At 38.5% G+C, this 24198-nt stretch overlaps 2 protein-coding genes across 7 annotated transcripts in view; one reads left to right on the forward strand and one right to left on the reverse strand.

The window, feature by feature from the left end:
* Positions 1-24198, forward strand: part of LOC141998651 (tubulin-specific chaperone D-like) — a 263541-nt gene that overhangs the window by 76469 nt on the left and 162874 nt on the right. The window lies entirely within an intron of this gene.
* On the reverse strand, positions 3923-7271 carry ZNF750 (zinc finger protein 750). The gene is made up of 2 exons (XM_074970999.1): positions 5836-7271; positions 3923-5382 (listed from the first exon to the last, which is right to left on the reverse strand). Exons 1-2 carry the CDS (start codon positions 7269-7271, stop codon positions 4665-4667), a joined length of 2154 nt encoding a protein of 717 aa, XP_074827100.1. The 3' UTR covers positions 3923-4664.

Genomic DNA, 24198 nt, shown 5'->3' on the forward strand with positions numbered 1-24198 from the left:
CGTATCTCTTCAGTAACCCTTTAAGCAGCTCCCTGTGTGCACACTGCATGGGCAAGGGAGACAAGGTGAACTGCATACAGTTCCCTTAGGAGGAAGAAGCATCTGTCCTTTCCCACCTTCTGTGAATACTCATTGAGTAAAGAATGGAATTCCCCAAGAGTATCATCATCCACTCCTACTGTGATCTGCTTGTGCAACCATACTTCGGAACCAACTCCTGAGTGACTCAGACTAAGTGCATGTGTACACGAGCACTTATTACATGGGATATAAATCTACATTGCTTCAGTGTGCTATGCAGTAACTCTCCATATGGACTGTTCTGCTGCCATATAAAAAGTTCTCTAGTGTGCATTGACCTGCTGCAGTTTCAAACAGCAGGGTGCAAAGCACATTTCAGAGGTGGTTGAAATTTTTCCCATGAAAAATCACCAAGTGCGTTGTTTATATAAGGCCGAAACACTTCATTTAGACTTTTTGTTTCGATATACTGTAAATGAAACACTTTGATCTTGTCAAAACAGCTTTGTGGGAAATGTCACAATTTTGACTTTTTATTCTGATTTAGGATGAAAGAAAACTTCAAAATTGTCAGAATTTCCCCTGGACTGGAAATCTTGAATTTCAACCAGCTCTAGTCAAGAGTAACCTCTCTTCTTTTAGGGCCCAGAACAAACTGTTCCAAGAAGCAATTGCTGTTAGAATGGAGACATAACTTCTCTAAACCATGTCCTGATGTGACATTCAACAAGTTTGTACCAGTAATTGAATTGCCTGTTGTTATTGTTTAGTAGGTTGTTGTCTCTTTCTCAACATCCTGCAGTCACCATCACTTATCTGATACAGAGGTTAGTAGCATGCATAAAATGTTCCTGTTTCTCACCCCCTGTGTTTTATGCTACACCAGGCTGCCTTTAAAGAGGACTCCTTACAGGGACTGAAGATGAGGCACTATCTAGCGGGGTGGATATTAAAGATGTGGAATAACTTGAGAAAATAAATTACACCACTGTGAGCTGGAGGGCATTTCATACAAGAGCTTTAATGTTCTACAGAGCGCAGTATCTGTTCTACTTACAAAAAACATGTACCTTATCATTAGAAAAGAACGAATCTTCAGGAAGGCAGGTCAACATTGTACCTATCTATTGTTAACAAAAGTGCTCAGGGTGATTTGGGAAATTGTAGGTTGCTAAATCTTGCTTTAAATAACGGAAAAAATTAGAAAAGTCTAGCTAGCTAGTTATAAAGCATCAGTCTGAATATAGTGGGCAAACTAGCATTTAACCTCTAAGTATGAACTATGCCTCTTTTAACTGTGTTAGAACACTATTGAAAATTGAAACAGGTAAAGGAGAACTGGTGGGTGTAGTTTAATATAGAATTTAAAATGGCCTTTGATGAAGTTCCTCATAGAAGGCCATTGAGCAAAATGAGTAATAGGTGGGTGGAAGATGAAGTCCTGCAAAGGATTTTTTTTAAAAAAAGGCTTGGGATAAGGTATACAGAGTAAGAATAGACTGTTTTCAGTGTGGAAGGAGATCCTGAGGAGGGCAAAAGGAATTTTGGAGGCATGGTGGTAGGAGAACATACGGTAAAGAGGCATGAGAACATGGTTTTTATAAACTAAGATGATGAAGTTTGCCTATGAAAATATAAGAGAGTCAGTAATGAATGGGATGGAGGAGATCAGCCAGTTGCTCAGGTCTATGCTTTTCAATAGGTGAACATGTGAAGAAAGCTGCAAGCAAGCTTGCACAAGCATGAAAATGGATACAAGGAATCTTAAAAAGTATCTATGGGTATGTCCACACAGCAGTGTAAGCTGAAGGTTAGTGGGACTTGAGTCAGCTGGCCTATGTCAGGGAACAATGGGCTTGATTGTCTACATTGCATTTTAACCCTAAGTCTAGGGCTCTGGTGTCCACAGTGCAGTACACAGACCTGAGTCAAAGTAGTCCTATCCCAGAGTGCCTAGCAGCCACGCCCACACCCCCCATGGTGTCGACATTCTAGTCCTACGAATGTGTTGCACTGCGGGAAAACACTACTGCTGTTGATGGGACTCAGGTGCCCATAAGGAGCACATGAGTACATAAACTGCATAATTATCTTCTTTGGTGGCTGTCGCAGTAGAATGACTGCAGTTTGAGAACTCTTTAAACTGACCTCCCACGTAATCTGAGAATTGGCTCTCCACCTTTAGGTTGAGTAACGTTGGCAGTGCTGCTCCTCTTCTGCTGGGAACTCTGGGATACATCTGGAGAACTTCCAGGACCTGAGTCTAGCCGGGGCCACATGCACACAGGAAAGCAATAGGGCTCAGGACCCTAGGTCCCAGCTTAACATGGGTTTGGATCCTCCAGCCATGCATGGCCCCAGGACTCTAGGTCCAATCTCTAGATTAGCACAATTGGTGTGTGGATGGAAGGGTGGTTAGGCTTTAGTCTGGGCTCAAACCCGGGCTTGCATTGCTGTGTAGACATACCCAATGTGTAGCTAATCTATGGAACTCACTGCCTTGGTATATTATTGATGCAGTTGGCTTAGTCCTGCTCAAAAAAAAAAATAAATAAATAAAAAAATTGGACTCTAGTAACAACTATATGTACAGTACTAAGGATAAAGTAACCCTTGTCATATATCTTCATACTTCAAGGCATTGAACTGAATACCAGCTAGGGTCAGGGAGAAATTCTTCCTACTCTCTCTGTCGCTTGGTATTATACAGTTGGTTGCTAATTTATATAATGTACCTAAGTTATTAGCGTTGGTTGTTAGAATTATCAAACATCTAATTCGTATAGTCTGCAGTTAATATTATATCTAGCAGAATCTTGCCTAGCCAAATCCATCTTATCCCAAGATACCATATTATTTGGAAATTAGATTATGCCCCCAAAGTGCATCAGTTGCATTGAAAAGCATCCGTTCTTTTTAAAATTCATTTTATGGCCATTGTTGTCTTTTGTATAAATGGGGCTCTCCTGTATCTGAGTAATTAGTTGATGTGAAAGGTGTATATATGGTTTAAATTGGTTTATGATCTTCCTTTGTTTTACTCAAACTGATTGGGCAGTTTCAATTTTTTAATACCAGTTACATTAGCAGCTGCTGTACAAGTCTAAACATGATTACTTATGAATCATAAGTAGTACAGTTTTTTGTTAAACCTTTGGCAAAGCTTGTCTGGATAACATCTTTGTGGGATTTTTGGGAATGCCTGTAGTTTCCCAAATGGCTGGGATGTACAGTATGCAGATTCATTCACCTGTAGCTTTCCAGTGAAGGAAACTCATCTTAATATCATAAGATAGGTGGCTGATATGCTAGGCCATGATTTACTTCAGTTGCTAGCTCTAAAGCAAATATTGGTGTAACCTGCTATTTATTATTTTTTGTGCAAAACACACTTTACCAACAATAACAACATAGACAGTTTATTTGTTCCTTAATCATTAAAATATATGGCATTAATAAAGTACAGTTCTTAGCTTTATTTGAAAAATGAGAAGTTCTTATACACAATTATAGAATTAGAAAATAGTTTGTCTGCAAAAGCACATTAAGTTCCAGAATTAGTGATACATATTTACTGAAATTGCAACCTTCACCAGCAGTGCTTTCCTCAAGTGAAATAAATTATTGGCATAGCTATCCTTTTAGGCTGGGATTTCCAAAGGAGCCTAGGAGTGGTGGGTGCCCAAATCCTGTTGAACTTCAATGGAATTTGGACACCTAACTCTTTGGAAAATCCCAGCCTTAGGACTTGTCTGCACACAGAGTTGTACTGGTTTAATTCAAGCTATAAATTTAAACTGGTGCAAACCCTGTGTGAGCATGAGCACTATTATTTCAACTTGAGAAGCTTATTTTGGTTTAAATTTAAACCTGTTCTTAGCTGACTAAGTTGGTTTGTGGGCCTTTGCTATGTCCGTGTTCTTCTGCAGGACTAATTTTATGAAGAACAGATTTAATTTAAACCAAAGTAAGCCTCTCAAGCTGGAATAAAAGTGCTTATGCAGGGATTTGCACTATTTTAACTGAATTGGTTTAATTAAACTGGTGCAAGCTTGTGTGTACCCAAGATCTTAAATTTAGCAGTGTTTCTTCAGTATAACCATTGCAGTGTATTCACATTCAAAACACAGTTTTTAAACTAAGGTCTAAATAACAAATTTAAATTTAAGCTGAATTTAAACTACTGCAGAATTAAAGAAAAATTATTTGCTAGGGAAAAAAATTAGATTCATTAAACAAAATTAAGTTAAATATGATATGAGAGCGCATGATGAACAGTATATTGTTTCTAAAGTTTATAAATCTTGTAATAAAAGCAGATGTAAAAGGTATTTTACCATACTGCAATTCCCAAAAACATTAAACATCCATCTCATGTACTTCGATTGGCTTAAGTTATGAATGCAAAAGGTTACTCATGAAAATCTGAGTTTACACATAGGAAATTTCAATTACTTAAAAATATTAGTACAAAATTATAAACACATTCTATTTACATGGTAGTTTGTACATAGCTTCTTGTGGCCCAAACAAAAAAGTCAGCCGAAAAAATAAGTCAGTACAGAGAAACTGTGTAATCTAGCAGATAAGTTTAACAGTTGCTCCATGATGTAAAAGGATATACATTAGCAAGTGAAATAATATTATGCTACTCGTGTTCTCTTTCTTAGAGTAAACACTCTGCTGCAGTCATTGGGTCTTACTCTTTTAGACCCTTGCTGTGATTTTGCTGAATCTTTTTGATTTGTCCTTTTTTGTCCTTTTGCTTTGTGATTGCGGTGATTATCCTGAGTATCTGAAGAACTGAGGATGGGCTCTGTACATGGAATACTACAGTCTTGAGAACTTTGCTCTTCCTTGTCCATTCTTACTTTACTAGGACTATATGCAGCTAGCTGACAAAGAGCAACCGCTGCTGTTTGTTTTTGTTCATCAGAATTGTCAATTACTCTTAAATCTTGGACTTCAGTACTCTGTGCTGTGAAAGAAGGCTTGTCACAGGCACTGTCAGGATTCATTGTGTTGTATGCATCTTCAGAATTTTCATTTTCATTGTTTGGAGTGGTGGCAGTCCCAGCATCATATGATGAACGCTGAAATGAAGTTTTCAGGCTGATGATGTTATAGGAATCTTTCACTGAGAGATTCAGAGGCATGTCTTGCAATTCAGTTAAAGTCTGAATTTCCATTTTGGAAGCATTTTTGTACAGGTGTTCATGAACAACTCCTGTGTGTGTGTCAGGCTTCTTTGAAAGATTAAGTGGAGTTATCCCTGTGTCGTCCTCTGTGTTGGATAGAGAGGCCTCATTCTTTGCTTGACTTTCAGTCTGAATATGTGTATCTTCCCCAGTGATGTGAACACTGAAAGAAATGGAAACAAAAAATATAATTCATTAAGTTTTTTTATTTTCTAATGGGGAGGGGGAAGGAGAATTGTTTGACCAGAACTCTAACTACATTGGGCACCCTTTAAACGTGAAAATCACTGTAGCTAATATCAGATTTTGTAGTGTTCGGGATATTTCTTTAGAGTAGGTAGAGGGAAATGTGGATACTAATGGAACAATTGAGTTAAGTTATATATTTATGGAAAGCTGGCAAGCTCTATTAAGTGACCACTGTACTTACAGGTTTTATGGGAACTGGTATTATACTTTGCATAGATATACATATACTTTTTAAAATTTTTTTTAAACATCTCAACGTTGTTGATAGTATTTCATATACTAGACATTTAAAATATGAATAGAGTTGTCTTTGTTTCCCCTAATAAATCTTGAAAAACAATTTGTCGAGGGTTTGTTTTTTTATTACCTGGTAGATGAATCTCTGTATTGTTGGTTCTGCACATTCTGAAGTAGAGTTGATTGATCTGTGCTTTTCCTTGCAAGTCTGAAGGCTGAGAAATTTTCTTCCTGTTGGTCATACTTCCCAGTTACAGTGGAAGGTGATTTGCTAGAGAGGTCAAACAGGCCTTCACAGACATGGCTTGTCTGAGTGAAGTTAGTTGGGCTGGGTCTACCAGGTGAGCCTGTTGCTGCACTCCCTGCACGGGGGCTCATTTTGGCATTCTCTCTTTCATTTGGGTCTTCTTTTGAATGGTTTTTGGCATGCAGCAGTGGAATTTCTTTTTCATAATCAGTCTGCTTTTTATGGGAGCTTAATGAGTATTGTTGAGATGGACTTGAAGAAGTTGGATACAATAAGGTAGTTTCCTCCATTAGATGAGAACTTGGATCTCTGCTAATACCAGCTACATGTGGAAATCTATAAAATGGAGGATCTGTTGGTCTGCAAAATCCATATGGCACTGGGGGACTGGAATGATATTGTGGAAGTAATCGGTAGTGCTCATATGATGATGGATTTATTGGCTTTGGGAGTGGCCCAGGGTGGGGAAGAAAATGTCTTTGATCTTGGGTCCCATAGACAGACAGCACAGAGTTTTCACACTCTGGTGAGTTACTTGGAAGCAAGTAAGGTGCATAGATTGCCAGTCCATGCTCATAAAAAGGGGGTGAATACTCTGGAATCATTGGATGCATGTAAGGTGAAATGGGACCAAAACCTTTTGTGGGAGGAATTTTATGTGGAAACTCTGGTGGGATAAAAGTAGAACCTGTTTTCCATGGATGGTTTGGAGCATGAAATGCAGACTTTGCATGAAAAGGCAAGCTTTTGTTCGAATTAGACAGGGATATCATTTCAGCAACCTCATTAGTTTCTGGGCCTTTACTATGTCTGTGCTCTCCTACAGGAACAAAAGCTGAGGGCCTTACAATGCCATCCAAACCAGGCTGCATGTTGATTACACTTTCTGCTGTAGTACTGGCAGGAGTTAATTCCTTCTGTATTACAGACTTTTGTCCTTGAGCTGATTTATTTGTTGTCTGATTTTGTAATTCTACATTTTCCTTGGCATCATCTTTTGCAAAAGCATATTGAGACTTAGAATCAAGATTTGATAGACCGTTTGTGATAGATTTAGAAGAAGTTGGTTTAGCTGTAGGTTCTATCTGATTGAGCTGTTTGGGCTCCAAGGAACTGGACTTTGGGCACTTGATAACTCGATCCTGCTCTGATACTAAAGTAATTGAGTTTTTGCAGAGACCATACTTCATATGGTTAAAAAGGTGGGATTTCTCATTGCAGGTAAAGGGGCACTGAAAACACTTATATTTAAATGGTTTTCCTGGAGGCCTCGGGATATAATGAGGTTTCTTTGGTTTACGCTCTTTGAGGAGACTCATTTTTCTGCTTTAAAGCTTATGTTTAATGTTCCTTTATAAAATAATTTTTTTGCAGATCTCTTCAGTTTCAAACTGTTGATGTTTTCAGTTTTTCAGGTTTCAAGAATCTCTTCTCCACATTAGAAAGGAAAATTTGATTTGAAGCCAGCTCTTCTGTTGCAAGATGTTAGGGAAAAAGCAACTCTCCAGTAATTTATAGTACAGGAACTGTAACAGAAAAATTTAAATCAAATATGCTGGCACACAATAATTAAATAAAAAATGAATGCATTCTTTTGACCACATCTGTCTGAAGTTTTTTTCCTTGTTGAAATGTGTCAAGCACATGTATTACCCATATGTAATATCAGGTGGGCGCATAGAAAGCTGAAGTGACGTTTTCAGACTTGGATGCCCAAAGTTAGGCATCCATGTGCATATTTAGGCACCTAAAGAAGTGACTTTTTTTGAGAGAGAGAGACACTCCGAAAAAAGCTCTTCTGAAAGCTGAGGGAACATTCATTCAGAAGGTAAATGGGACAAAAAAAAAAAAAGAGTATAGGTAGGTGGAGCTGTAGGGAGGGATGAAAGAAGAGGGGGAAGAAGGCAAGGGGTAGGTTCTGGCAGCAGCAGGTGATATGGCGCAAGCCTGCCAGGCCAGCTGGAATCCCTCCTCCTCTTTCCCCTGGCTGAGATGTTAGGGTGGAGAGTGGGATTGGCTCCACTCTTGAGAGCTGACCCAGTCTTTCCAGAGACCAACCAGCACTCCCTCCTGCCTGGCATAGTATCTCTTGGCAGTCTAAGAAATGTCTGAAAGCTGGTCAGTCTGAATGGGTATGTTAGGACTGGCTAGTGTAGGGGTGGGCAAACTTTTTGGCCCGAGGGCCACATATGGGTATGGAAATTGTATGGTGGGCCATGAATGCTCATGAAATTGGGGGTTGGCGTGCTGGATGGGGTGAGGGCTCCGGCTGGGGGTGCAGGCTCTGGGGTGGGGGTGGGGCTGGGGATGAGGAGTTGGGGGTGCAGGAGGGTGCTCCAGGCTGGAACCAAGGGGTCTGGAGGGCAGGAGGGGGACCAGGGCTGGGGCATGGAAGGGGGGCAGGGGTGCAGGCTCCAGGCAGTGCTTACCTCAAGCAGCTCCTGGAAGCAGCTGCATGTCCGCCCTCCGGCTCCTATGCGGAGGCGTGGCCAGGCGGCTCTGTGCCCTGTCCCATCTGCTGGCATTGTCCTTGCAGCTCCCATTGGCCTTGGTTCCCAGCCAATGGGAGCTGCAGGGGCAGTATGCGGAGCCCCTTAGCTGCCCCTGTGTGTAGGAGCCAGCGTGGGGGTCATGCTGCTGCTTCCAGGAGCCATGCAGAGCCATAGCACACGTGGAGTGGGGCAAGCCCCGGACCCCACTCCCCGGTGAGAGCTTGAGGGCTGGATTAAAATGTCTGAAGGGCCAGATGCAGCCCCTGGGCCGTAGTTTGCCCACCCCTGGGCTAGTGTCTCGGGGATAAAAGCAACTCTCATTTTGGGTCTGTCTTAAAAGCAACTCCCATTTTGGGTCTGACTTAATTCAATTAAAAGACATGGGCATTAGAATAGGCTTAGAATCTCAAGCTAATAGATTCTAATGCCTTTTCTAATGCCCATGTCTTTTAATTGAATTAAGTAAGACCCAAAATGGAAGTTGGTTTTATCCCCAAGACACTAGCCCAGGGGTGGGCAAACTACGCCCCAGGGGCTGCATCTGGCCCTTAAGACATTTTAATCCAGCCCTCAAGCTCTCGCTGGGGAGTGGGGTCTGGGGCTTGCCCCGCTCCAGTCAGGGAGCGGGGTTGGGGGCTTGCCCCGCTGCACGTGTGCTATGCACGGCTCCTGGAAGCAGCAGCATGTCCCCCACGCTGGCTCCTACCTCCAAGATTCCCTACACAGATGAAGAATGTTCAATGTTAGTCATCTGTGTAGTGGACCTTGGAGGTAAGGGGGTGGATTGTGAGAGAGAGAGAGAGAGAGTGTGTGTGTGTGTGTACAATATGTAATATTCAGGTAGAAACGTGTCAGACAGCCACTGATTTATAGGGGTATGATCCACTTGCCTTTTTTCAGAAAACTAAAGAAGTGGATACTTTATATAGCCTGATGATTTTCGGGTAGATAAGTCAGGAGGGCTTGTATCAGCTTGTTCCAGTATGTTCACTGATTCTGAAGGCGTGAGAACCTCTCAGAGTCAAGTTCTCATGATTTTATAGGATGTGTTATGGCAGAGATCTAAAAACTGATGATTTCATCATGAACTATAAGCATCATTATCAAAATGATGACTGTTGCAAAACCACGTACTGTATCTATTGTGTTACCCGAAACTTCAGGAATACTAATTGTGAGTGACTAGTGTAGTTTGATATTTTTCTAAAAGCTTTACTTACATAAAAGTTTGAATTAGAAGTATTAAAATATTAAATTTAGGAAAATAACTACTGGTAACTACATGCTGTTGAGATTTTATTTAACGTATCAAGATGTCTTGCATTTCTCAAATCAGTCACTTTATTAATAGAAAATTATGTGCAAGACATTAATATTGAAACCTGAAGGCAAAGCTAGAAAATTGCTGCTTATTTGAACAGGTATAGTAATTTGAGAAAAATGTTCTTGTATTCAATATATTTTGTGTTTCTGCTATCATAGACATTTAAGTATTTACTGTTTTTAGTAGAATTGTAAACTTAAAGGCAGCTGGAATAAATTCAGCAGCACTTTATGGGGGAAAAAAAAAGCTACATTTAGATTTGCCTATAAGAATGGTTTTGGTTCTTACAAACATTTAGTTAAGTATGTGATTTAAATATATAGATTTACAACAATTTAAATAACTAGAAACAAATAACTGCATGGTAATATTTAATGTATTTCTCTACATCAGGAAAAAAATTTAAAGCTTTGTTTTTTTGTCAGACCTAGATCCTAGTTATCTCAGCATGATGTTAGTAAAATACATGCCAGCATGTTAAAATTTTGTCAGTATCAGTCACTTGTTAGAATTATGATTCAGTACACAGAAAATAAATTGCCAGACAAATGAAATTTAGCTAGAATCTCTCTGAAATATGTAAGCATTGCTCTTGCTAAAATAAGAAATGGAAAAAAAAGTTGGGTGATTTGCCATTGTTTTGACTGAAATAAAGTTTGCTGCATTTTTGACTAATGTATAACTAAAGGGGAGAGCTTATAATAACTTGGTCAACTCAGTTTGGACATGTTAGTCTTTGTGCTTTCTTGAAAGTACCAGAAATAATTATGCTTGAAGATAGTGTTGTCAAAACAAACTACTCTGGGCATGCATACTTGAGCAGTTTACATCAACAGTTTGAGTTTGTATTTGAATTTCAGATGACAATATTTATTATAAAGAGAATGTTAATTAGTTTTTCGTGTTTAATAATTAGTTTCTCCTTGATTAATAATGTAAATTCTCATACTTTCCTCCTTGTGTATGGTTTTTTTTCCTGTTGAACAGGAATAATTTGAATAATAATTTAACTATCCTTTCTTAACCATGTAAATGGATTACTGTACCTTGCCAACTCCTACAATATGAATTTTTAGTTTTTGAAATGTCTTTGCAATGTGTGTATAAAAGGGCGAGAACTATAAAAGCTTTACGTGTGTGTGTGTATATATATATATATTTTTTTTTTAAAGTTTATTTTACCCTAGTGTGATTCTCACCTACCCAGCGTGATGCCAGCAGTGCTTATAGAGGAAGTTGCCCTGACACCTCAGACAACGAATAAGTACATTGAGGGTTATTTTGAGGTTTTCACCTCTCTTAATTTTAGGCCAGTGTCTGCCTGTTGTATCTATCCTCTCCTCCTTATTTGCAGTGCTTCCCTGAGGAGCACTAGCTAAAACTCTTCTGGTTGAAAATGCCAAGAATAAAATACTTCTTGTTCCAACAAAGACTGAGAAATCCAGTTCCATTCTCTAAGTAAAACCCAACAATATTTGCAGGGGAATATATTTCATAATTTAAAATAATTATTCACGAAATAATACAGCTAGGAAAAATATTAGATGGTCCAAAATAGCTGTACATGTTTAAAGTTGCTGTATGCACGGTACATAAAAAAAAAAAAGACCTCATAGATGTACTATATGTAATTTGTGTGCTGAGGAAATTAGAAGTTAAACTGCTAATATTAGAATAGCATTGTCAATGTTTTCATGAGGAAAAAAATTAGTTCTTTCTTAGAATCTGAATAACACAAATATAATATCTAAAATTTATCATGATCTTCAGTAACAGTCATAATTTTAAAGTAACACTTTATTTCATTATTATTGTGGCTATCTGATTTTTAAAATTCACATTGGATAATTATGTAATTATTATAACAAAGCTCCTATCCCTAGTTTCCAACCTCGCTGGTATTTTTAATGGAAAATACATTCGGTTACTGTTTGGTGAAACTATAACAGAAGGGTTCATTGGCCTTTTATGAATTGCTTGTCTATGGTAGGTCTTTTAATGTAGACTGGGATAATCAATTATTTTTTGTCATGGTCCAAATTTCTTGGTCAGGGTCCAGACTCCAGAGAAACATTTTTCATAGCACAATAACTAAGTAAATAAAAAGGTTTCGAGGTCTGTTCAAAAGTGTCTGGCGGTTCTGATTTGGCCCATGGTCTGCCTGTTGAATATCCCTGTACTAGACTGTCCTTTTGCATAACAGCCCCTCACTCCCACTCCTCAGCCTAGATGTGTGTCATTTTGGTTGGCCACAAGTTTTTTTCCTGGTTTTTAAAGAGACAAAACTGTTACCAGCCTCTTATTTTCATACTATGCTAGCAAATCCTACAAGAAAGAATATTGTGATTTTTGTCACTATACATATAAATAGTTGGTATGGAGGTTCTAAGTGGTAAAAGTTTTATTTAAAAAGTCTAATCTACCAAAGGGGTAGTTCCAGAATTGCTTTTATTGCAAACAGTGGTGGTAATTATAATCTTTCTTTGTAGGACATTGCTATGACAGGTTGCGTTACAGTTTGTCATACACATTAATATATGTGCTCAATCGTTGTTGCAGTATTCCTTTTGCTCATGTTACTGACCAGGAGTACTCATTGGGGTGGAACATTTTGAAGGGCATGCTATAATTAAAATATTGTGATGTGGCATTATTGCATAACTCAAGGACATGCCATTGTCACCTAACTTGTGTGTTGCAAGAACAAGATTTGTGAGTTTTATTCCAGTTGAGATTTTCCAGTGATTAACTGCCACTCCCTCCTACACTTTCAGTTCTTTTTCAACTGGAAAATAAATGTTAGCACAACTATTAGTTGATGGGGAGGAAACATAGGGAAGAGGGGTCGTTTCGTGGGTAAATAGGATGGTTGGGGAGAGAAGAGTTTAAGGCTGCATGAATAGCTCAGCTAGGAAGCACAAGATAGTACCCCAAATCTGTGGTGTAAATACAAGGTTAATAGCGTCAAACCTCAGTTAATCAAAGACAAAGTAAATTGAGTGCAGTCATTTTTTTAAATCAGTGATGCACATTTAAATAATTTAAAACTGAAGTTGTTACATTGTATGTGCTTAATCATGATACATTTTAATTAACCAAAGAGACAGATGATTGTGACAAATAAAACAGCTGTATTTTCTCATACTGTGTAGAATATACCTCCTAGAAGCTTAAAAAAAGTTGAAACAAGTGCTCAAGATCTTATTTTGCACAAATTTATAGATTGGTCAAAATATTAATATTTTATAGTTAGAGAATAATCAAAAGAATATCTGGTAACTAAAATATTTTTGTTATAATTATACCACAGTTTAAATTGTTGTTAATGTGGTTGGTAAACAGGTGCTTAAAATATTTTTTTTGGAAAAATGTTGTAATTAATGTAAAAAGTCAATGGGAGCTAAAGTGAAAAAAAAATCCTTTCTCACAAAATAAAAGAACTATTTCACTTAAGTCATGTTAAAGTTTTATCAGAAGCTTCTATGCAATAAGTGCACCTGCTAGACGAGGAGTTATTTTGCTTACAGAGGCAGTGAAATATAAATGCTAAAAGAATAAGGGAATACATTTTGATCCTTTCGTATTGGGTGTCAGTCTGATTACCATTACTCTTTAATTGATTTTACGTTTAAAAAAGTACTCACCAGATACGTAGATGGCTGAAGTGTTCAAGGTGATCACTGTTGCTAAGCTGTAGCTGTCAGTGCGGAGAGAGAAGTACCTGTTCTGTGCTTGATGGCTAAGTGAAACTGAAGGAGGCTGTTTCAGTGGGAGGGATTTAAAAAGTGTAGGAGTTGAGCCCTCAGGGTGTAGAGATGCACCTGATATTACTCCAGCCTGAAGCTACGATTCATGTATTTGTATCCACTGCTTTCGTTCAGCATTAGCTCAGCGTCTGAGCTATCAAACAAAACTTTTGTCACTTTTGTGCCCTCCAACAAGCACATTTCTCTGTTCCCACAGTCATGTTTGTGCCACTGCATAATGATCTACTGTAAGTGAGGTGAAACATGGTGTAGATATGTGCTTAGCTTATGATCTTTTAAATCCGTTTAGGTGGGACACAGATCATAATGATTAAGTGTTGGTAAACTGTAGAAAAAATTGCATGTAAAACACAGCAAGCTGCAACAAACAATATTTGGTTTTAGTTCTATAGAAACCATAGTTTTGTATGAATGCCTTTGTATGTTTGGCTTTTTAACACATTTGCTTATTATCTTTTTTTCTTTCCTTTTATTGAAATTGCTTTGTCCTTCATGAGTCTCTTCTCTGGTGAAGGCGGGACTCAGCTAACCCCAAGCTTGCTTGCCACAGGAACCTGCCAAAGCTTGCTTATAATTGACAGCCAAATGCACAGATACTGTAAATGGAAAGGAGACTCCTCAGTAGGAAATTGATTATCACATCCACGCATTCACTCCTTTTGCAGTTTAACTTTATGGCTGTTGAGCAAACCAAATTATAACCCTTGGTTAGCATTGACACTTGCTTTTAGTTAGATTTATAACTATGACAAATTTATTACTGCGTTCACCAGAACTAAATTAGATATCTAAAAGTTACCTTTGCAAAGCTATTAAAAGAGAGAACATAGCTCATGTATTCTATCCCTTTAAAAATCTTTATGATGCTTCATACTTTCTCTGAAATAAATTCCTTAGTTTTTGAAAGTCAAAACTGGATGTAGGCAGAGTCAAAGTTCATGTAAAAGAAGGCTATGAAACTGCTCTCCACATTTAGTTTAACAAATTGCTTCATTTATTTCCCCTGTGAATTCATAGTGAATTCAGGCAGTCAGCTTCAGACTGGGCACAAATTATTTTGTCTGATTTTTTTTTTTTTTTTTTTTTTCCCAGCGTGAGAATCAGTTGTGGAATTTCGAAAGAGTTTCTGCTGATGTGAAAGGGAAGGGTGGGTTTTTCTCGCTGGGTGTGTTACTTCAAGAAAGGAAAAACCAGAGGGAATGTTTCTGAATGAACATGAGTTTGGTAATTTGCTATTCAGAGAGCTTTTTTGACAAGAGTGTTGTGTCAGACCTCTACAACAGGAATATGGAGACCAATAGAGAATTAGTTATGTAAATGTTGTTTCCCAGTGTGTAGACCATGTTCACTGCTGGTATAAACAGGCATGATTCTGGGAGTTCTCTGTGTACACCAACAGTGATTTTTTAAACAACTTCCATAGTTGTTTAAAATCTGTGTGCTGAATCCTGTTATCCGTCTGCACTAATGTCTCCTGTGGACTAAAATTGGAATTGTGCATGTGCAACTTAATTTCATATTAGGCAGTAAGGTGTTTTGGTTCAGGTATGGTCTGTCTTTCTGTTTGCACAGCATTTCACGTGATAGGGTGCTGAGTCTCACTGAGGCACTCGGGTGCTACTGCAAAATAGATAAATAATAAATTTTAAGGCCCAGCAGACAATGTTACGTTTGTATTACAAACATCATACAAAGCTATACTTGTCTAAAAAGGTATGATTCCCTTGTGCAATTATTGCTAAGAAAATAAATCTTTTGGCTCGACATGGGATGTAGGACCTTGTCCACAAAGTAAAGGTAATTTAAAAAAAAAAAAATTTTAAAGCAGAAGCTTTCCAACTTTTTTTTTATAGTGGAACCCAAAGTTTAATAGATGGATTGACTTGTGGACATCCCTGGTTCTATTCACAGTTGCACAGATCACGTCCCTTCCTTTTTTCAATTGCACAGCATCTCTGTGGCAGTTACAGTGGAGGAGTAACATTAGGAAGTGTATTTTTAGGTTCTTTTAATGCAATTTAGCAGTTTGAAAAGGAGTACCAGCATTGTGTTACCATCAAGCTCTGCCTGCACCATTTGTCTGTAAGGACTGTTACATCCCTTCTCTTCCCCCTTAGTTAGGAAGGAGAGGTCTTAGAAGATAGTCTATTTGTACTCTTAAGAAAAATTTTTCCCCAGGGGAGTTTGCCATGTTTGCTTATGTTTAGTACTTCTCTGAAAACACTGTTCCTGAAAGGAGAGGTCCTTTGTTTCCTCAAATATCTGGGAGGTTTTCCTTTAATATTCCTTTTCCCACTGTAGGAAGCATTTCTCTTGTGCTTGTGAGACTGAAATGGAACATGAACGATATACTTAACTGTCTCCTTGTGTCTTCTCTAAAACTTGCAGCATGTATTTGTTTTTCCATTCCTTTTCCATGGAGTGAGAGGATACATTTTTTGTCTTTCTTTCATTCTCTTAAGAGTGATGGATTTGTTTGACTCTTGGGAAACTGTGGTATGTTTTCCTGGATAGATTCTGAGAAAATATTTTTAAGTACCTGAGAGAACTTTTCGGCTTCCGAAAGTTAAAGGACAGAGAGGCAGTTACGTTTTAGAAACTGTTGATTTTGTTTTGTTTTTCTGGTCCTGCTCTGGCAAGTGTGAGGGAGGCAGTGAAGTGCTGTCCTGCTCCTGCCTTGATCCAGATATATCATGGAGCTATTAAACACTTAGCCACTCCCTAGAAATGGCTGTTGTTTGGCAGGCCAGCCCAACTCAGCTGTGGCTGAAGTACAGCTGCAGCAGGGAACAGCTAAAGAAATTGGAGGTACTATGTGTACGTTAAAAGGGTATAAAAGACATGAAATCCAAAGCCTTAGGAAAATTCCAAGTGGTAGAACCTAAGTGATAGGATAGCTCCTGTATAACCTCTGCTAGGAATAATAAATTCTGGTAACACAAAGACCTAGTAAAAACTGATAACCAATATTTATTTTATTGTTTTTTGTTAATTCATTGCACTTGCAGCTTCTATCATTATTAGATAAACCTAACCATTCACCTGATGGGTGACACTGTTTAAATGAGGATGAGCACAACAGTCATATTAGATGGTATAAACTCCAGGACTGATGTAACACACTGGTGTTTATTACTGAGCTGTCCTTTTGTCATTGTTTTAAATGGCCTTTTATTTCTGCAGAGGTCTGTATCTATAGTTTAAGTCCTGCCCCCTCTGTAGGCTAGGAAATGATTCTTATGAATCTTAAATGGAATTTAAACCAGCCTTCCTGACAATCAAATAAGTGTTACCCAGTGGCCATAGTTGGTTTCTGCTAACAATTGTACTGTAGCAAATAGCCTTTCTTTAAGATGCTTAAATACTAAAGTACTGGTGCTCTCCATATAGTCAGGAAGGTAGCTGAAGATCTATGTTGTTTAATTTATCCCTTTATTTCGGAGACTCAAAAGTATAGTTGACTTGGTCAGAGGAAAGCTGTAGGGAATTTTTGTAACAGCTTATGATTCCCCCCCCCCCCCCCTTAGGTGAGGAATCTTTGGTCTGTCTTTTCTGTAAAGAGCTATTTTTAATGCAGCAAATTGTTCACCTACATTTAATTTCCCTCACAAATTTTCTTATTTTATAATGCCACCATCAAGTTATTTTATAACTCCACAGACCTTCGAGGTCTGTGTAACAATAGCCACTACCCCACTGATAGTTATTTTTTTCCACAGTCATTCTACCTTTGCCATTGTTGGGGCTCCTCTGAAAGCAGGAATCTGAGTTCCCACCTTAGATGAAGCAGAGTCAAAAAGGGTGTAAATAGCTTAGGCATCTTGTCCAGGGTAAAGGAGTTGTAAATTCCCTCGCCAAGCAGAGCTGCAAAAGAGATGGCAATCTCCAGTATTACATTTCTACATCCTACTAAAATTGTCTTAGAAGTATAAATATATTGAGCAGCTACTACAGATAATGCAGAGAATCATAAAAGATAACCTTAAGGTATCTCATCTGGTTGGATACTACAATGCTTTCATTTAAGAATGGAAATATTACCTAAAAACATAATCACATGTCCAGGAAGTCCCCTAGCTTTCTACTGCAGAACCTGTAGATGTAGTGAAGTGTTGACAGATCCAGTAAGAATTAGCATGTCTTGGATTACATTACCCTAGCCAATTCCAAAATAGCACAATCTTCTTTGAATCTGTTTGGTATGACTCCAGTGTTATGGCTTCTGCTGTGCCTCAAAACATGCATGGATTTTACACAATATCCTCTTTAAGTATCCTCTTCCAGTTCTATATGGATAGTTATTAGTTTTAATGATTCTCCAGTAACACCTTTTGAAACATATCTTTATTCTTCCTAAAGACTTTGAGTTCCTGATTTTGGAGATATGTCTGGGCATGTTAGCTTGGCAATCTTTTGTAAGCCATTTGTCCAAGCTCACCAGTTCAACTTATTCGTACAGAAAATACATAAAAATTCAGAAGTTTAATACCAGATTACAAATGATATTTTCAGGTGTTTGTTGTGGCCTGTATTGTAACTGCTTTTTTGGCATTGGAAACTAAGATGATTCTTGTGCTGGCTCCTAACATCTCCCTGGGGTAGTGAACCAACACAGGGGAAGCAGGTTACTTTGGAAGTAGATGCTCGGGGCAGTGTTATAGACTGTTTATAATAAGGGGTTTTAGTAATCATTGTTGTCTTTGCGTACCACTCCAGCAGAGAACCAAAATATGCCTTGCTTCTATTTGTGGTTGGCACTTGTGTTTTTTATTTTGCTCCAATCTCCATGTTTGCTTAGGATTTCTGGCACAAATCCATTTGCTGATATATTATCTAGTGTTTCATTTAGAATTAATTTGTACGTACCTTAATTGTTTCATGTTCAGTCTAAACTTGAGGGGCTAGTTTTATTAGTTATATGTGATATATTGCAAGTACGATTCGGGGTATAACTTATTTTGGTTTTTTTTTCCCTCCTAGAAATTTGACTCCTGCTTCCTTGAAAGATGTCAATAGGTTAAAAATTTAGATAGAATTTTTAAAGACTTTCCACTGGACAGAGGAAATATCCCTTCATGGTGTGTTTTCTTGTCTGCCTCAGAAATCTGTAATAATAAAGCGCATAAATCAGCAGCTTAAACATATTTAGTTGAATAAGATATTTGTCCTACTTCTGAAAAAGATTTTAAGAGTGAAATTCTATTTAAGAGTACTGTTTCTTACAAATTGATTACATCATGTTATCTATTCTAAATATTTAGGTATAGGTAAATGTTGCATGTTAGCAATTAGCCACATGACTTCCATTAACTTACTGTAGTTGTGAGGTTAAATTCTTGTACACTGAAAATGTACTCCTTCAAGCAAAATTACTAGAAGTCATTTAGACAGATGAGGTGGTTGAGGCAATGTCTTTTATTGGACCAACTTCTGTTGGTGAAAGAGACAAGCTTTTGAGCTCACACAGAGCTATTCAGGTCTGGGAAAGGTAATCAGAGTGGCACAGCTAAATAGAAGGTGGAACAGATTAAGAAGTTAACTTGTTATAAGAAACCATTTGAGGAGAAGTGGGCAGTTAAGACCTCTGCAGCCATAGGATGAAGGAGGGTTAGTGGTTTACAGATTGTTGTAATGAGTCATAAATCCAGTGTCTTTACTGAGTCTATGGTTTTTAATATTTAGCAAAATTATGAATTTAAGCTCCCTGGCTTGTCTTTTGAAGGTGTTATGCAGGTTTTCTTTGAGGATGAGGTCCGATAGGTCATATATGGTGTGATCATTTTGTGAAAAGTGTTGACCCAGAGATACTATGGTGTTTTTTGTCTTTTATCATTATCCTCTGAGAGTTCACTTGAGAGAACAGTGATTGTCTGGTTTCACTCACATAGTTGTTATTGGGGCAGTTAGTGCACTGGATGAGGTACACCCCATGTTGTGATAGGCACATGTAGAACCCATGGATCTGGAAAGGTGTGTTGTGGGAGGTATTGATCATCATAACAGTTGGATGTATGTCTTCAGGTTTTGCGTCTGTTCTGACAGGATTTGGTGTATCTGGTCTGTGGGGAGCTTGCTTCTGATGAGTGTAGTGAGATTGGGGGTTGTTTGAAGGCTAAAAGAGGGGGTTTAGGAATGGTTTCTTTCAGGATGTCATTTAAAATGTTAATACCAGGAAACACTATAGGAGAACTAGAGTGGACTACTACACTGAGGATTGTAGCTCTCTTAAATGAAAGGCTCCTTACCTTACAGCATTTGTAGGTGATGAAATCTTAATATGTGCACTTGGTTGCTGTATGATTTCACATCTCTTTGGTCTTGCTGCTGTATTTGTGGTTTTGTAGCCTTCAGCCTTTGTTTTGTTTTGTTAATTGGGTGGGGATAAATACTAAACCAACAAGAGAATCCTTGTTTACTTGAATTTCTGGTTTGCTTGTGAAAGGACCTTATTAAAATTTCTCTTGATGACGTTACAGTATAAACTTTCTAATTAATAAGATGGAATATATAGGAACTTTAAAATGCCAAGGGTTTCCTAATATGCCAGCGGTGAGATTAAGTGTGCTTATACTGAAGTCTCCACAGCTTCTTGACCACTGCAAATAGTCACAGCTATATTTAATTAGCAGCTGTAAAATTAGGGGGCTGATCTTGCTCCTATTAAAGTCAATGTTAGTTTTGTCAGTGATTTCAGTGGGAGCCTGATCAAGCCATGGATATTTCAGGTAACTTAATTTTTGCATAGTGCACTGTATGGTCCAGCACAGTCCTACTGTTTTTTTATTTAAACATACTAATTGTTAAAGTAAGATTGGAAGCAATTGCTTCGTGGAGGTTAGAGGAAGGGAAGCAGAGGGGAGGTGAGAGGCGCAGCAGAATGATTTTGCATGGTTGAACATGAAACTGGATTGGTGTTAATTTGGCAGGATTCCAGTAAGGAAAACACTTTTGTTGTCAACTAGCCTACACATTCATACTCACTTATTCATTCGCAGAGGATGAATTTCATCTCTCTTCCTGTACTGTGTCTAACAATGAAAGCTACTTTTTATACAGCATTTCATATGGAAAGCAGTCACTTTGATTATATACATAAAGAGTTGACTATGTGGTTGGCTCAGAGGCTACTGACTCAGTGTAGGTGATCCAAGTTCTAAACTTGGTTTCTCACTCCCACACTAATGGGATCTGGGAACATTATGGATGCACTAGAATCAGTTTCTGATATAGAAGGTGGAAGAAAATGCTTTGCATACTACTTTAGCACTCAGTGCATGGTAGGAGGAGGGAAATAACTTACAAACTGAAGTAACTATTTTCTAGGGAGGGAGGGAGGGAGGGAAGAGGAGGTGGGGAGAAGGGATAGAGGCTAGAAGGAAGGAGGAGTGGAACATGGAGGTCTGAGAGGAGAGTCACTATGAGAGGTGGGGGTGGGAAGCAATCAGAATAAACAGATAGCATGTAAAAGATAAGTCCAGGGACTGAGAAGGACATTCAGCTGCTTCTGGGGAATGGCTTTACCTCCGATGGCTTGCTCTGCCCCTGGGAGTGCCTGCCTTTACCTTTTTGTAATTCCATGTAGCTAGGATCAGGGCTTGATGTCTCTCTTGATCTCATATAGGGGGACCTTGGCTGGCCTCATTTCTTGCCCTTGCTGTGGCTCAGGTTGCTGTTTGGAAGGATTCTCTATAGCTTCTAGGGCTTGCTCTATCCCTGGGGCTCCTTGCTTTACTGCCTCCAAACAAGAGCGTGGAATCTAATGCTGTCAGTACAGAAAAGACCAGTGTGCTGATTTAGTGGAATAAACTGACTGTGTACTGTTCCAGTGAATGACAGTCATGGTGTATTGTTTCTGTAAGAGGCATAAAGGTATATACTATCTAGAAGTACACTAATAAATATTTCTTTAAGATATTGAAAAGAATGGTCCAGGTCCTCCGCCAGTATCAGTTGGCATAGCACCATTAACTACACCAATTTACACCAACTGAAGATCTAGGGTAGAATTATCAAAAGCACCCAAGAGACTTAGCCTGAGTCCCATTTTCAAAACATTTGGACGCCTCAGTCTCACTGAAAGGCAATGGGACTTGTGCTTCTAAATTTCTTAGGTACTCTTGAAAATTTTACCCTGGACCAATATTTCAGCAAAGATTTATATAATTAAGCAGCTTTTCAGTCCTTGCAGCCACGTTTCAGTTGTCATTTCTATTCTATTCCCGAAATGTATGCATCCATCACCAATTAAATAGATATATGAAATGAGAGCTTTTATATGCTGCCATCATTGCTCTGCTGAGGTTTCACTAATCTCAATGGCAGACATTCTGGCTTTAAAGAAACACCCACCTATGTGTAACATGCTGTGTTTATATTATACAAAAGTTCCCAGCTACTGTGAAAGGTGTTATTAATTTGATTAAAGTGGAAATGTCCTTTGTGACCTGTGATAACAGCAGAATCTTTGTTAGCATTCTTTGAGGCACAGAGAGAGATACCAGCATACTTGTTGATGTTTGTAACGTAACAAACCTCCATGTGTTTTGATCTGGTAGTATGCAGAATGGTGACCCTTGATGTTAGAAGCAAGCTTGATTCAGCAGTTGGTGTCAAGGTGTGCGTGTATATTTATGCAAGGTCACTATCAGACTTTGTAGCCTAGGAGAACAGGAGCCAAGAGTGAAATAATCCGAGAATTATAGTTTCTGTTGATAATGATATACTTGTCTTTATAGGTAATTGAGTTGAATTGATTTTCATGTCAGCCATGTTCTTTCTAAAGTAGGTAACAGGAAAATCTAGCTTCCATGTGGGTGCTCAAATCTTTGACGGTATTTTAAAGGATTGGTGACACCTTTATATTTGAAAGTTGTTAGCCACTTCTTGCTTATGAGGAAGAAGAATGTAAACTCAAAAGATCTTACTTTAAATCTTCAATTTAATATAGCTGCTTACTACAATAGACTTCAGATTTCAAAACAGTCCGTTTTGGGAACTAAAAATATTGTTTAGCTATCAGAATTACACAAAATAAATCCAAGATGTAATCAATTGCAAAAGAGTGTATCTGAAGTGAAGCTAAAAAAGTAGAAATCTCTGTCAGAAGGAAATTTCCTTTAAAGGTGACTTGCAAAGGATTTTATAGAACTTGGGCTTTTTATTTTTTTCTTTTTTCTGATGTATAAAAAAGAGCCTGACAACCTCACTATGTGTGAACATTGAAAAGAGAGGCTCCTTTTCCTGCCTCCTCTTTATAGGTCACTTTAAAGAATTTTGAAGCGCTGGCTTGTGGTTGTTTTGTATGAAAGATGCAATCTGTTGAATGATGTCTGCCTTTGTGAGAGAGCTCCATTTTCTTACATTATAGCTTCCCAAACTTCTGTTGTCAGGAGTATTTTGGAAAGAGCTTCAAGGACCTTTAGCGGTTTTCGTACTTAAAGTCAATACTTCAAAAAAATTTGTGGCTAATTTACAGTTGCTAGAAATGTGTGTAGGATTGAACATATATTGTCAGCAGAGCTGGTAATGCCCACTATAGTCAAGGTTGCCTAACACAGATGCTATTTTCAGTTGTTTAAAATTTTGCTAAATGTTGTTTGTTTAGGCTAAAGTTTTTCATGCTGGGTGGATGCCCCACGCTGAACTTTTTGGCAAGTTTCAGTGAAATTGGTCGAGGTGTTTCAGAAAATGGGATAAGGGAAAAATATGTTGTTTTGCCCACGTTAAAAAAAAAAAAATTCTTAAAACTGTTTAATTGAGAAGGTGTGGCACCTCCATGCTTTGGAGCAAGGTCTTGAAAACTTGGCAGGGGGATTTCCTTTGTGTCAAGAATGTGCCTTTTGTTGGTCCTATGTAAAAACTGCCAGAATTTGGCCAAGTTAGAAGTCTTAGAAAAATCAGTTTGCACATTCTCAGTAGAGGCTTGTTAGAGTTTGGCAGCTAAATTCCTCAAAGATTCCATCTGTACTGAGCATGTTCCATCCTGAGTCTGCAGGGCTTGAGGAAGACTTTGCCTACCCGTGTTCCTCTAGGCAGCCAGGGGCCAATGTGGTTCAGGATGCCAGAATTAAGAACAGTAGTGTCTCTGGTGCTCTCCATACTGCCCCCCGCTGGTGTCCATGCAGTGTGGAGGAAGAAACTAGCTTGGGGAGTTCACTGGGACAAGGAACCTGGAGAGGTGGGTAGACTGGGACACAGTTAGCGGAAGTGGGTAAGTGCAGGAAGATCGATTCGACAAAGAGGTAGTGTGGAAATTGAGACTGGCAGGGCAGAGAGATTGGAACAAGGAGGCTGGGGAAAGGGAGGAAGACGACAGGGACTCAAGTGAGGATTGTGGAGCGGGAGATTGCTAGTGGTTTGGCAAGAAAACTAGAACTGGGAATGGGAAGCCAGGAGTGCTGGTGGTGTTATGGACTGGTATTCTGTTCTTATGGAAATTGATGATAGTTTCTATGTATGTCATTTTTACTCCATATATATCCTGATTCCTTTCTCTTTTCAGCCTCTAGAGCAGGTTGCTTATTAAAAGGGCCTTGGGTTTTTTGGAAAGAGAACCCATCAGGAAGTCAGGCTACTGAAGTGTATTATTCTGCTTTGTGGTGTTAGTTCATTGTGAGGCTTTTGGCAGGTATCCAGGTACTTTTAATCTTTTTCATCATTAGCA

This window comes from Natator depressus, chromosome 14 (genome assembly GCF_965152275.1).
Source record: "Natator depressus isolate rNatDep1 chromosome 14, rNatDep2.hap1, whole genome shotgun sequence".
Taxonomy (NCBI): Eukaryota; Metazoa; Chordata; order Testudines; family Cheloniidae; genus Natator; species Natator depressus.

Coding starts and splice junctions, on each gene's coding strand:
- ZNF750 (XM_074970999.1), bottom strand. CDS start 7,271: ATGAGTCTCCTCAAAGAGCGTAAACCAAAGAAACCTCATTATATCCCG. Junction 5,383..5,835: donor TACAGAGATTCATCTACCAG/GTAATAAAAAAA, acceptor CATTTCTTTCAG/TGTTCACATCACTGGGGAAG.